We start from the raw sequence: 14,528 nt of genomic DNA on the forward strand, positions 1-14,528 counted from the left end.
TTTCCAGCTATGCAACTAGCAAGATCACAAGAATTTCAGGTGTGGAAAGGCACCCTAGGCAAGCTCTTGAAAGACATGAATTTGATACAACGTAACCTCAAATCAATGCAGACATTCCTGTAAAATTTAAATTTTAGAGGGCACCATAAGGCATCAGGATCTCTTCTCAAAGTCACTCTTGATATTGTCAGCAACAATCACATCTTTATGATCTCATTAATGACCTTTCACAGATCTCTAGCCTGTACACGTACAGCAGAACCCCCAATATCGTGGGAAGCCCTTTCAGTTTGGCCCTGCTTAACGTGTTTGTAGAATGACTTTTAAGCCCAGCCGTGGCCTAAATGGTGTGAAAGGGACTACTCCCTGGGCATCTCAAGACTTCTCTTCAGCCTGAGCTGTCTCCCAGGCCCCTCTCTTCCACATCTGCCCCCGGGGTAAGACTCCAGAACTCTGGGATTCTGAGCCTGACCCCAGGCAACCTCACCGACACCCACCTTTGGAAGCTCCACTATTCCTCATCTGCAGCTCCCTCTGGTGGGGTTCAAAGTGACAGTTTGGTGCAAGGACTTGTAGAAACAATGTTTATTTACAAATTCGTATTTTGTAGACCTTTCCTTAATTGAACACCTGTGACTTTTACAGTCGCTCTCCAGACCCTTTCCAGAGGTGTAGTAGAATATGCGAAGCAAAAGGACATTTTATTTCTACAGGAAGAAAAAGGATTAACATACATAGTAATAACTGTGTCCATCAAGAGTAATTTGTAATCAGAAAATGAAGACAAATGCCCCAGAAGCCTGCATTTTATCGACACTGCCACTTTCCCAAAAAAAGAACCTCAGAAACAAGTCACTGGATCTGCTTTCAGTGAATCAGGAGTTCCCACATTTGTATTCCTCAATCTTTGAGAAAAGTACCAGATGAAACTGACCCACCCCTTTTTGTGTAAAATAGTAACTAACTGAACTCACATCTCCACGCCCTCATCCACCGGTTCAATGACAAACAGTAGTCAGTTCCCTTGAAGGAGACTTACACATTTTGGTATTTCTACCAAAAAAATTGAAATTTTCAAGCAGAAAAAAAGTTTAATTACAAGTAAGTGAGTGGCAGCCCAAGTGAAGCTCTTTTACTATGATTTCCAATTTTCTGTTCAATCCACACTGCAGAGATACAAGGAAAGCCACCATTTTGTTTCCTAAATTTTATTTAAGAATTCATACAAAATACTCCAGATAACTGAGTTTCAATCCTCATCTTCCTCCTCTTCTTCATCTTGATTAATCTGGAAGTAACGTAATTCGTAACTTTCTTTGCTGTTAGCAACTACGCGTAACCAATCACGGAGATTATTCTTCTTCAAATATTTTTTGGTGAGATATTTCAAATACCTTTTGGAAAAAGGCACCTCGGAAGTTACAGTGATCTTGCTTTTGCTTCTTTCGATTGTTACAACACCTCCTCCGAGATTCCCAGCTTTTCCATTCACTTTGATTCTTTCCTGAAGAAACTGCTCAAAATTGGCTGCATCCATGATTCCATCTTCTACAGGATGGGTACAGTCAAGAGTAAACTTCAGGACCTGCTTCTTTTTTTTGCCCCCCTTCACCACAAGCTTTTTCACTGGCGCCATCGCCGCAGCGGAGGCAGAAAAGCTCTACTATTCTTTTGTTCTTTTAGGCATTTGCCAGGGGTCGAAAAGATGAGATTGAAATAAAATGCTTTTATTCCACTGATTTTTAACAGAAAATTTGCATTCTCTACTTCCAGCCTGTCTGAAACCAGTTTCTAATTGTCTCTCAGGAGAAACAATACTGTTCTTTCACCCAGTACTTTTTGTTTGTTGTTGTTGTTCCAAAGTTCATATCATGGGTCTGTCACAGAAGCAAAATTATAAATTGCAAGTCATTAAGGTATGGTGAATGCCCATCTGTGTAAGAACATGTCAAAGAAATGTTTACCCAGTTGGAATATCACTGGCCAATCTACTATTGTATATAGTATGTGTATTAATATCCTAGTGCTGCTATAGCAAAATACTACAAGTATATGACTTAAAGCAACAGAAATTTATTTTCTTACAGTTCTGGTGGCTAGAAGTCTGGAATTGATGTGTCAGCAGTGCCAGGCTCCCTCTGGAGACTCTTGGGAAGAATCCTTCATTGCCTCTCCCTAACTTCTGATGATCATTGGCAGATACTTGGCGTGCCTTGACTCGAAGTTTTATCCCTCCAACCTCTGTCTCCACCATCATATGGCCCTTTACCCTGCATGTCTACCTCTCTGTGTCTCTTTCTCCTTATAAGGACACTAGTCATTGGACTTAGGGCCCACCTCAATCCAATATGACCTTACCTTAAGTTGGTTAAATCACAGAGACCCCGTTTCCAAATAAGGTCACATTCACAGGTGCCTGGGTTCAGGACTTCAATATATCTTTTGGGGGGACACAATTCAGCTCACAACAGTAGTAGATATTATTAATAGCATGGAGCTGGAAGATCTGGTAGATTTTTAGACCAATGGCAGCCAACATATAGTATATTGATATTTATATCAAACTGACTAAAATTACCTAAAAATTTCCAAAAATGAATAAATCTTCAACTTTGAAACTACTCACCTGCTTATTCCATTTTCTATTCAAAATAAATATACAAAGTATGATGTGTGTGTGTGTGTGTGTGTGTGTGTGCACGTGCTATATGTATCTACATGGATTTATGTGTAGGACTTTTCAAAATCCTCATTTCTAATTTACAACTGAATTCTGAAGCTTAGACTAGACAGAAATCAGGGCTTCACGTTGAGGTGGTAAAGTTACACATACATCAATTCTGATAACTAAATTATTCAACCAATTACTTTTTTTTCTTTTCTAAATTGAGATACTATTGACATATAACACTGTGTAATTTTAAGGTGTAAAATGTGTTGATTTGATGCATTTATATATTGCAATATGATTACCACCATAGTGTTACCTAACACCTTTAACGTGTCATATAATTATCACTTCTTTCTTTGTGATGAGAACAATGAAGATCTAGTCTCTTGGTAAATTTGAAGTTCATAATACAGTATTGGTGACTATAATTACTATGCTCTACATTAGAACTTCAGGATTTATTTATCTACTAGTTTTAAGTTTGTATCCTTAAATAACATCTCCCCAATCCCCCAACCTTCAGCCCCTGGTAATCACTATTCTACTCTCTGTTTTTACAAGTTTATCTTTGTTAGGATCCACAAATAAGTAATATCATACAGCATTTAATCTTCCTCTGTCTGACTTAGCTCATTTAGCGTAATAAATCAGGGTCCATCCATGTTGTTGTAAATGGCAGAATTTCATTTTTTTCATGGCTGAATTATATATATATATATTATAATATTAATTATAATATAAATATATATATACATACATATATATTTTACATCTTATTTATTCATCCATTGATGGACACTTCAGTTATTTCATATCTTGATTATTCTGAGTAAAGTTGCAATAATGACAGAAGTGCTTATACCTCTTTGATACCTTATTTTGCTGGGAAAAGAATACTCTCTTCGACAAATGGTGTCTGGAAAACTGGATAACCACATGGAGAAAAATGAAATTGTACCTCTATCTTATACTCCTCATAAAAATTAACTCAAAATGGATTAAACACTTCAACATATGACCTGATACTATAAAACGTCTGGAAGAAAACATGTAGGGAAAGCTCCTTAACATTGATCTTGGCAATGATTTTTTGGATTTGACACCAAAAACACAAGCAACAAAAGCAGAAATCAACAAGTGGGACTATATCAAACTAAAAAGCTTCTTCACAGCTAAAGAAACAATCAACAAAATGAAAAGGCTACCTACAGAATGGGAGAAAATTTTTGCAAACCATATACAGGGTAAAGGGTTAATGTCCAAAATATATAAGGAACTCATACAACTCAATACAAAATAATCCAACTAAAAAATGGGTAGAAGAACTAAGTAGACATTTTCCTAAGAAGACACTCAAGTGGCCAACAGGTACATGAAAAGATGCTCAACATTCAATCTGGAACAATTCTTGAGTGTACAAATCCTTCACCTCCTTGATCAAACTTATTACCAAGTATTTTATTCTTTTTAATGCAATTGTAAATGAGATCATTTTCTTAATTTCTCTTTCTGATAGGTATTATTAGTGTATAGAAACACAACTGACCTTTGTATATTGATTTTGTATCTTGCAACTTTACTGAAACTGTTTATTAGTTATAACAGTCTTTTGGTGAAGTCTATTATAAATATTATATCATATCATCTGCAAGCAGAGACAATTTAAATTATTATTTTCTGATTTGAATGCTTTTTATTTCTTTTTCTTGACTAATTGCTCTGACTAGGACTGCCAGTACTGTGTTAAATAATAGTGAGAACAGGCATTCTTGTCATGTTCCTGATCTTAGAGCAATAGCTTTCAGCTTTTCATCACTGATTATGATGTTAGCTGTGGACTTGTTATATAGGGCCTTTATTATGTTGAGATAAATTTCTCCTATATCCACTTTGTTAAGAGTTTTTTATTAGGAAAAGATGTTGAATTTGTCAAATGCTTTTTCTGCATCTATTAAGATAATCACAGGATTTTATCCTTTATTTTGTAATGTGGTGAATCACATTGATTAATTTGCAAGTGTTGACCCATCCTTGCATCCCAGAAGCAAAGCCCACTTGATCATGGTGTATGATCCTTTTAATGTACTGTTGAATTTGATTTACTAATATTTTATTGGGTAATTTTGCATTTATGTTCATCACATCACATATATTGACCTGTAATTTAATTTTTTTGTATATCCTTGTCTGGCTTTTGTATCAGGTAATGATGGCCTTGTAAGATGAATTTCAAAGTGTTCTTTCCTCATCTATGTTTTGGAGAAGTTTGAGAGGGAATGGTATGACTTCTTATAATATTTGGTAGAATTCACCAGTGAAACCATCTGGTCCTATAACCAAAGATAGGAAATCTGAGAGGAATGAAATATTATGATAAAACATCATAGCCTAATTGAAATTGGGGGACAAAGTCTTGGTTGCTGTGACAGTAAATTACTCTTAGTTTGAGTAAGAGCTTCTCACATACCACTATGTTCTATTTAAACATGACTAGGATTTCAGGTGATCCTATGACCAGAGCTACTTATCATCAACTGGGCATAATCATATCATTAAGCCATAAAGTCAAGTGGGCACAGCAGAAGTTGACTATATAATGAAAATGATACATTCAGGATTAGGCCAAACAATTTGAATTTGACTTCCTATCTTCTAACTGTATTTTTTTTTCTTTTCTGTCATTATCCAAGATAATTTTCTTTCTCATGAGTAGTCCTAAATGGTTTCTTTACAAATCTATCATGGTAGTTTTGATATTAATTTGGGAGATGGAAATAGCAATAATAATAAATGTATGTAGGGCATTCCAGTGACTTCTGGAGAGACATGTTCTCCTGATTTGAAAGGCAACAGGAAAAGGAGAGACAGGGCACAGCCTCTGAATGTTTTTATGTTTTTGCAGAAATGCTGTTACCATAGAAATTCAATGCAGAGTCATGTTAAGGGGTTAAAATATACAAGCAACCCATCTTAAACATACTACATAAGGAAAAATCTGAATTTTGTTATATCTAGTGTAACACATTTAAATTAACATTACTATCAAACACTCAGTAATTTGGCATTGTAAATCTCTTAAACACAAAATTATCATAAACTTCAAACAAATAAGTCTCTCACAGCTTAAAAACAAACAAACAAAAAATGGGGCCTCAGGTTAGGGTTCAATGTGACTTTTTTCAATTTTGAAAAACATGAGTTTAATAGGAGTTAAGAAGAGGAAGGACAGGGGAGAGATTGCTAAAGGATTTCTTCCTGGGGTGATGCAAATATTCCAAAATGAGATAGTGGTGATGCTTGCAGAACTCTGTGAATACACCAAACAATGAACACTTAACCACTAATGCTAAACATTGCACACTTTAAAGTGGTAAAATGTATGGTAAGTAAACTATATTTCCATAAAGCTGTTATTTTGAGAAAAAACAGCTATGATAGGCAGTCTCTTCCTGGGTGCTGGCATTGTATATAAAGATCATATATTACCTAGTTCCTGAAATGTGACCACTTTTCTCTCTAATCAAACTCAGGAGTATATTTTTTCTCTTTGAGTAAAATTAAAACAAAATTTTTAAAAGTAAATGATTCAAAACACAATTTAATTTATACCAGAACATGAATTTTATTAATTTGTAATTAATTTTAAAAACTGATTAAGACTGTAACTCTTAAATTTTTACCTATATTTATTCTCTTTCCTTATCCACAAAATGGGGGCATTTATCATATAATAAAAAAATGTAAAGCAATTAGAACTTTTCCTAGTGCCTAGAAGGTGCTTTGTAAATATTTATTATTATTAATAAGCAATGCACCGGCCATATTCACTTCTCCAATAGAGTATTTTTATACTTTACCAAATAAATTTCTTATTTTCCAGTAAGTATTATTTTTTCCTCAATTCTTTTCACAAGCTGTCCACTCGAGAACACAAGAATTTTAAACACCAATCTTCAGCTCAATTAGTTTATAAAGTAGGTGTGAAGTCACAAAACTTCAAGATATTGTTTATTTTTTCAGAAGTCACAGGTCTTTTCGGGAATTAGGAGGTTCCCATCACATATGAAAATAAAGTAACATTGTTAAAAGAATACCATTCAACTGGCATAAACATTGAAACATTCTTCAGTTTTATAATTTAGTGAATTCTAAGCTCCTATTTACCATTTCCACACCTAAAATCATGATATTAATCCAATTCCTCATGCTCAGTTCAGTAATGATTATGCATTCTCATTATGAAATTTGGAACTTACCCAGTTGTACCTGTGAGTGGATGGATGCAGCAACCCCAGCCAGACAGAGGGGTGATTACCACGGTCTCAGTCCCTTTAGAAATTTAAGTTTGGGCCACAACAGGGCCAGATTCATGGGCATTTGACCTGGGCAGTCCCACAGGTCAAATGAAGAGCCCCATACTTAAAAGAACCTCATGCTTGGTCTATTGCTCTGCTGTCACTGTTTTGAAATTCTTAGTAATTTTTGAACAAGGAGTCCTACATTTCATTTTGCACTGAACACAGAAAATTATATAGCTAATCCTGGGTCATAAAGCCAGGTAAGCTACCAAATCCTGTGGTAATAATTAAGGGTAGGAGGAAATTAGTATAGGTGTTTGAGGAGGGAGAGGATGAGTATTAATGGTACCCTGAACCTACCTGCAGCAATGGTGTCTGTACCTCTTCCCACTAACCTCTCATAAGTTTCTCCCCAGAAACACGGACAAGAACTACGGAGGAGGGACTTCCCTGGTGGCACAGTGGTTAAGAATCCGCCAGCCAATGCAGGGTACACGGGTTTGAGCCCTGGTCCGGAAAGATCCCACATGCCGCGGAGCAACTAAGCCCGTGTGCCACAACTACTGAGCCTGCACTCTAGAGCCCGTGAGCGACAGCTACTGAGCCCTCATGCCTCAACTACTGAGGCCCGCGTGCCTAGAATCTGTGCTCCACAACAAGAGAAGCCACTGCAATGAGAAGCCCGCTCATCACAATGAAGAGCAGCCCCCACTCGCCGCATCTAGAGAAAGCCTGCACACAGCAACAAAGACTGGACACGGCCAAAAATTTTTTTAAAAATTAAATAAAAAAATGATTCTGGTTCAAAAGAAAAATGCATATACAAAGCTTAAAAATAAAAATGATGAAGGAGCTGTTTTCCAAACCTCATGCACAGAGAAGAGAATCTGTATGAAGCAAGGGATGGATGGGAGGTGTCTTGCTTACATCTCTATTCAAGGAAGACTTCTGCAGGAAGGATAGCTGGTTGACAGCCTCCAGCTGCCCCAAGATTGGCCAATGTGTTCTTGCCAGACTGCTTCCCCAGTGACTAAGCACTATGACGTACTAGAATCACTATATTCCTGCCCACCCCTAGATTCCTAGAATCCCTGTAATGGTAGACTTTGCTTAGGGAGTCTGATTACCTAGTCAGTTAGCTAGCATCCTCTCTCTCTCTTTCAAATATATATATAATCGCTATTGGGATCATGGGTAAATTTTTGTTTCTTTCACCCTGCTTTGCTTATGTGTATATTTTTTTTTTCTGCAAATACATGTGCTACTTCAAGGACTTATAATATTGTTGGAAATCATCAAGAATAACACATTTTGTGATCTGTTTGAAAGGAATAAATGATTTCACCCACCTACATTTACTGACTACTCATGAAATGCAAAGCTTCACCTTACTTTACCCTATCATCAGAAAAATGATTCCAGTTTTGGTACAAAAGGATACTTCCAAGTATCCTTTCTGCAAGATTGTAGAAAAGCAATCTCATGTATATTACATGATAGCTTTTACATGAATTACTGCTGCTGCAAATCAGTGGGCAATGTATGTGGACAAATACTCAATGTTTTAATGTTTTCTTAAGTATAGGTTGCACTTTTGCATTTCATGGTGCCTTTTAGAATTAACTATATCTTTTTTATTTTTTCTTTAATGTCACGAACTATGTTTTGAAATATTCAAACACATGAGAAAAAGGCTTATTGAAGTAAATATTCTGCAATTAGTATTTCTCATGCCACTTATACCATGACTACATGAAATGTAAAATCACTGCTTTTGAGTATTAGGAAAAAAATAGAAGGAATCATAATTATAGGCAAGTTTTATTAGGAAATGTTTAGGTTAACTCTGAAATTCAAGTATAAATAAGACTTTTTTAAATCTCAGTTTATAGTTATCACAAGTATGTGTGATAAGTTAAGTTTTGCTAACCAGTAAATTGGGGTGGTCCTTGAATCTTCCTTTGGCAGTTCCTCCCCTTCATTTCAAATCAATCAGAAAGTCTTACAGACTCTACGTCCTAAACCTTTCTTGAAGCCCTCTCCTCCACCCTATTTCTGCTGGCATTGGGCTCATGCTCATTTTTTCTTCATTTGAGTGCTCACATTCTGGCCTCCCTTCTGACTCTCCACATTGTTGCCAGTGTGATTGTTCTGAAATGGAAATATGGTCATTCCTCTGCAATTCACATCTGTCATTGAGTTCCCAGAGCCTAGCTTGAAGTCAAATACTTGTTGGCAATATATTTGAGAACTTTTTTGATCTTACTCCTGCTTGCTTCTCAGACTCATCCCTGTCTGCCTACAAAACCTCTCTGCTCTGGCTCTGAACTCCCTGTCATCATTCAAAAGTTCCATGAGTTTTCACAGCCCTGCAAGTTGCATCTTCCGTTGCCACTGCCTGGAGTATATTCCCCTCAGCCCAATCCTGAAAAATATAACTCATTTCTCTTTTTTCACCTATATTTTTTCTTAAGTTCATGATTAACATTGCCATTTTAAAAAACCTCAATGCAAAAAATTTAATTTGCACACCATAAAATAATTTAATATTTCTGTATAAAATATTCTTTTATTTCCCATTTCAGAATAACTAAACCATAATATCACATGACAGTTTTTCTCAGCTGATTTCACTGATTTTCCCCCAGCAGATAAACAACTTACCTTGAGTTAAACACTTCCTCCTCTGCCCTTTGCTGCATGCCAAATAAAGCTCTAATAAACATCTTCAGGTATTGCATGTGGCAAACATTCGAACATGTCCAGGAAATTCTTAAAGCCAGAGACTCTCTTTGTTCGTTTCCATTCCCTAAATGTCTTGGATACTTGCTACATGGCAAGTACTCATGTAATATTTGTTTAGAGAATGAAAGATAGCAAATAATTGAGAACAAAACTTGACTTTTCAGTGTTATTTTGAAATTTTTTATCAAAATGACAGAACATAACTATTCAGTTATACATTTATCCTTGGTCATGTTCTTGCTTAAATCGTGTAACTATTAACATACAGTTCACTCCAACAGCATTTTTATGTTCCTACGTATTAGGTATTTTGTTGCTTGCTTGGGAAACTCAGATAAATACAACACTGACTCTTTATTCAATGTTTTCTTATTATAAGTGAGTGATGAAATAATAGTTGGTACTATTCACTGTACTCTGTGCCACCTACTATTTAATCACCTAATAAGATACTTCGAGGTGAAATTTAATCATCAGCAGTCTTATTTTGTATATGTGTGTAAAATAATTTAAATGCATTCAAAATATGCATTGTGTTGTGGCAATATAGGTAAATTTATGTATAAAAATCATTGGATATAATGGTTATTCAATTAATATTTTGGATTGATTAAATATATCACTAATATGAATGAGTAATTCATACTACTATAATCCTTTCATTTCACTTGAGCTCTCTATATTTTCTTCTCTTCTGAAGAGAATGGCACTTCAGTATAATCACAAAGAGTGAATAGATGGGATTGCATAGTCTCAATCAACCTACTTTTTACATGCAAAAAATTTAAAAACACATAATTTTAAATTTCCTATATTTCACAGTAAACATTATTGTTCAAACCTTAGAGTTACAACAATATAAAATGTTAGTAAAATCAATGTTTTGTTGAAATTATAGTAATTCATGTAAGATTTTTTAGAAAGTGACACTAGTGAAAACTCTGAAGTAGTGTAGTTTTTTGGCATTTATTTTTCAAACTTCCAATTGGAAACTCAATCACAAAGGCCCATCCACAGAGCCACACACTATCTACCCTGATTGCATCTCATGATCCTTACTTCCCTGCCTCCACTCAAACACTGAGTTCTTAGTAGTAATTTTTCAGGGTTTTGATCTCTGATCTGTGCCTTATAATTTGATGAAAGTAATTTTTGAAAGGTTAATATGTCAGGACATTTTTTGCAAATGTCCTAAACAGGTTCTCTTGTATTACTATGATTATTAGTTTCATAATGTTGCCATAACAAATTGCCACAAATTCAAAGACTTAACACAGGCATTATCTCACAGTGCCTTCACAGTCTGAAGTCTAGCTTCCTTGGGTCTCAGAAGGCTAAAATCAACGTGTCTACATGGCTGTGTTCCTTTCTTGATGCTTTAAGGCAGAATCCACATCCTGGCTTGTGTGAGTGATTGGTAGGATTCACTTCCTTGTGGTTGTAGGGCTAAGGTCCCTGTTTTCTTGCTGGTATTACCAGTTGGCTAGACATCAGGGATCTTTCTCAGCTTCTAGAGGCTGTTAGCCTTCCTTGGCTCCTGGCCCCATTCCTCCATCTTCAAACCAACAAGAGTGGGTCAAGTCCCTTAAGCTTCATCTCTTGGACTGATGATTCTGTCTTCCTCTTTAGCTTTTAAGGGCTCATGTGATTACATTAGGTCCACTCAGGTAATCCAGGATAACCTTCCTAATATAAAGCAATTGATTAGTAACCTTAATTCCATGTGAAAGACTCTTCTCAGCAGTACCCGTATCAGTGCTTTACTGAACAGCTAGGAAACAAAAAATCTTGGGGAGATATTTTTACAATTCTGTCAACCACTTCATGTAATGATTTTTTTTTTCTTCTGGAAAGCATATTGAATAAGTTAACTAAGTAAATATTGAGCATTTTTTTAGCACTTTATCCTATGATGGTTTTCTTTTTCAAAGAAAGAGTACAAACAAGGGAGAAAAACATAAAAGAACATTCTTCATTCTAAGTCTCTCTGTCTCTCTCATTCTCTCTCAACCTCCTCTTCTCTCTTAGTTGTTTCGTTGCTGTTATAAGTTTTTCTTAAACATGCAGCTTCTGACCAATGCCATTGAAGGCCCAGGTACATTCTATCTTCCTGCTTCGCCATTTTTAGCATGTGGATTCCATTCTCCCATTCATAGTATGGTTGATAACCTTCTAACAACCTGCCATTATTCCAGGCATAAATAAGAAGAAAGGGTGGAAAAAACATAAAGTGCCTAAGGGCAAAAGCATAACTGCCTGCCTATGGAGCCTCACCATTCTTCAAAACATTCCCAAAAGCTCAACTCAGTGACTTGTTTCCATCTAATTGTTGGAACCATGTTACATTGCTTTCCTTAGATGAAAGAAGACTAGGAAAACAGTGGGGCTGAATAGATTGGGTTGATGAACACCACTGTATCTGACACACTATCATCAGACAGAAGATAGCATGGTTTATATTTGAATATTTCTTGTCTAACATTGAACAGAGAAAATAAGGAATTTTGTGCTCATTTGACTGAACTGTGCCTTGGTGTCCTGAAATTAATTTTATGTGGATTGAAGAAATCAATAATCGCTAAATTTCAGAATGGAATTTCAATTTTCATTTAGTAAATCCTAAACCATATGTAATATTTGTTTAAATTGTTAATCTTTCTCAAAAAATATTGACGTTTTTAATGTTAACTTTATGGGATTAAGCCAAAGATATCAAGAGTGTTAGAAATTCCATGCCCTATATATTGTGAAGTGTGGAGTGGTATGAATATATGATCTTTTGTCTTATCACAAATTATAATAAATAAGCTTTTAACTTGACTATCTGTTAAGTTCTGTAGCTTTTCTAAAATTAGGATTAAGTTAAATTTGAGCTAATATATTCTAATCCATGTAAAATTTACATATCTGGTTTTGTGACTTTTTTTGACTATCCTTCAAATCAGTATTTCTATAGCAGAGCCTATCTACCAGAAACAACAAAAGTTAAGGCATGTTACTTTGTACTTTCAGTGATCTTAGTCCTTGCACTTAAAAAAACTCCATATCAATATACGTTAATGGGAAGACTTTGTAATGTAACAAAAAAATCAACAATGTTATTTTACTTCACTGTTCTCTTGTCTGGGTGGCATAGTGTAGATGATGGGTAATAAAAAAAAAATGAGATTCAAAGCAATTATTTTCCAAACTGCTGGCATTGAAAAAATTGTAGTCATTTGGAAACATTTAGGGCTCTGAACCAAATGAACTTAGTATTATATAAAATGCAAGAATCAAAATACATAACAGTAATCCCTGAATTTCAAGGGCAAATCACTTAGCTATAATAATTTTAAGTCCTTGAGCATTTATTATAAAGCATACTGACAATGTGAATATACACCTGGCTATATATCTCCCAATAACACATTGATTTTCAGCTATTTCAATAATGGTATAGATCTCAGCATAGGACTGTTCTATGATAGAAGCAATCATTCTAAGTAAGGTATGTATTTAAGGTTATGTCAAGTTGTGAGAAACTTACTAAGTACTTCTGTTTAAAAAGTTCCCTGTTTAATATGTTAAAACTTTGTTTACAATATTCCAAGGGTATTTTATTCCAAAGGTCTTTCATCATAAAATATTTTCAGTGTAACATTTACTATTATATGACAATTCAAGCAGGTAATACATACTTAAGAATTTACAGTTTGTCAGAGTCAGATGTGAAGTTGTCTTTCTTAAAGTGACGTCTAAGAGAAGACTAATGTTCCAAATAATACAATAGTACTGCTATATACAGAAAAAAACACGTTCTTAAAACAACACACAACAAAACAAAATTGGTAGGATGCTAGAAGAGCAGATACTTGAAGAAGGATGATTGCAGGCTGGCAATGCCATGTGAAACAACACTGCACTGAAGAAACTGGAGGAGTCTGCATGCCCTGAAGGACTCTTTCTTCATGAACCCCATTGGCCTCTCACAGCAAAGGGTCTGAAAAATCAACTAAGAAGTGCCTATGGTGATACAGACTGGAGAGGGGAACAGTCACGTGGGTGGGACAAGTATATGCAGCCTGATGCTTCCTCTTTATTTCCACCACAAGACAAAAGCTTTAATCAGAAAGAACAGTGACACTACTGGCCTTAGGGTATATTAAGGCCAATTTTAATGAGCTTATATGATAGGTGAAACAATCATTTGAGGGTAGAACCTGATTAATTAAAGGTATATTCATTAAAAATATAACAATGTATATTTTAAATTAGCAGAAAATTACTACAAACTTTATAAGAGATGTATAAGTAATAAGTCAATAGTGGAGGTAAAATGATATACTATATAATGTTTATTTAATGCAAAAGAAGGCGGAGCAAGAGTATATAATAAATTAAATAAATACAAAACAGCTAGCAATTTAGTAAAGTTTTTATCCAACGACATCCATAATCACGTCACTTATGAATGGCTTAAATATAACTTTCTTAAGAATGCAATTGTCAGATTGGATCAGACAGCAAGATCCAATTCTACTGTGTCTATTAGAAATGCAGTTAATATATACTGATAAAGATAAGTTAAAAGTAAAAAGATGGAGAAAGATATGCCATGAAAATATCCCCCCAAACCTTGAATAGCTATGTTAATATCAGAAAAAGCCAGCTTTGGAACAAGGAATACTATCCAGAATAAAATGGGACAGTATATCATCATTAAGGGTCAATTCTCCAATAAGACATAATGACCATAAATACAAATATATATATATATTACTGATAACAGAGCATCAAAATAAATGAGACAAAAATGGAAGTTAGTAAAACAA

The 14,528-nt window shown here is 35.1% G+C and overlaps 1 protein-coding gene across 1 annotated transcript; it reads right to left on the reverse strand.

The window, feature by feature from the left end:
• Window positions 1-1,192: 1,192 nt before the first annotated feature.
• Window positions 1,193-1,652, reverse strand: LOC132528955 (large ribosomal subunit protein eL22). The gene has a single exon (XM_060165127.1). It carries the CDS (start codon window positions 1,634-1,636, stop codon window positions 1,250-1,252), a length of 387 nt encoding a protein of 128 aa, XP_060021110.1. The 5' UTR covers window positions 1,637-1,652; the 3' UTR covers window positions 1,193-1,249.
• Window positions 1,653-14,528: the final 12,876 nt, after the last annotated feature.

The sequence above is a fragment of the Lagenorhynchus albirostris genome, chromosome 11 (assembly GCF_949774975.1).
Source record: "Lagenorhynchus albirostris chromosome 11, mLagAlb1.1, whole genome shotgun sequence".
Lineage (NCBI taxonomy): Eukaryota > Metazoa > Chordata > Mammalia > Artiodactyla > Delphinidae > Lagenorhynchus > Lagenorhynchus albirostris.

Bases quoted from the DNA above. Each gene is read 5' to 3' on its own strand.
- LOC132528955 (XM_060165127.1), bottom strand. From the start codon at position 1,636: ATGGCGCCAGTGAAAAAGCTTGTGGTGAAGGGGGGCAAAAAAAAGAAG.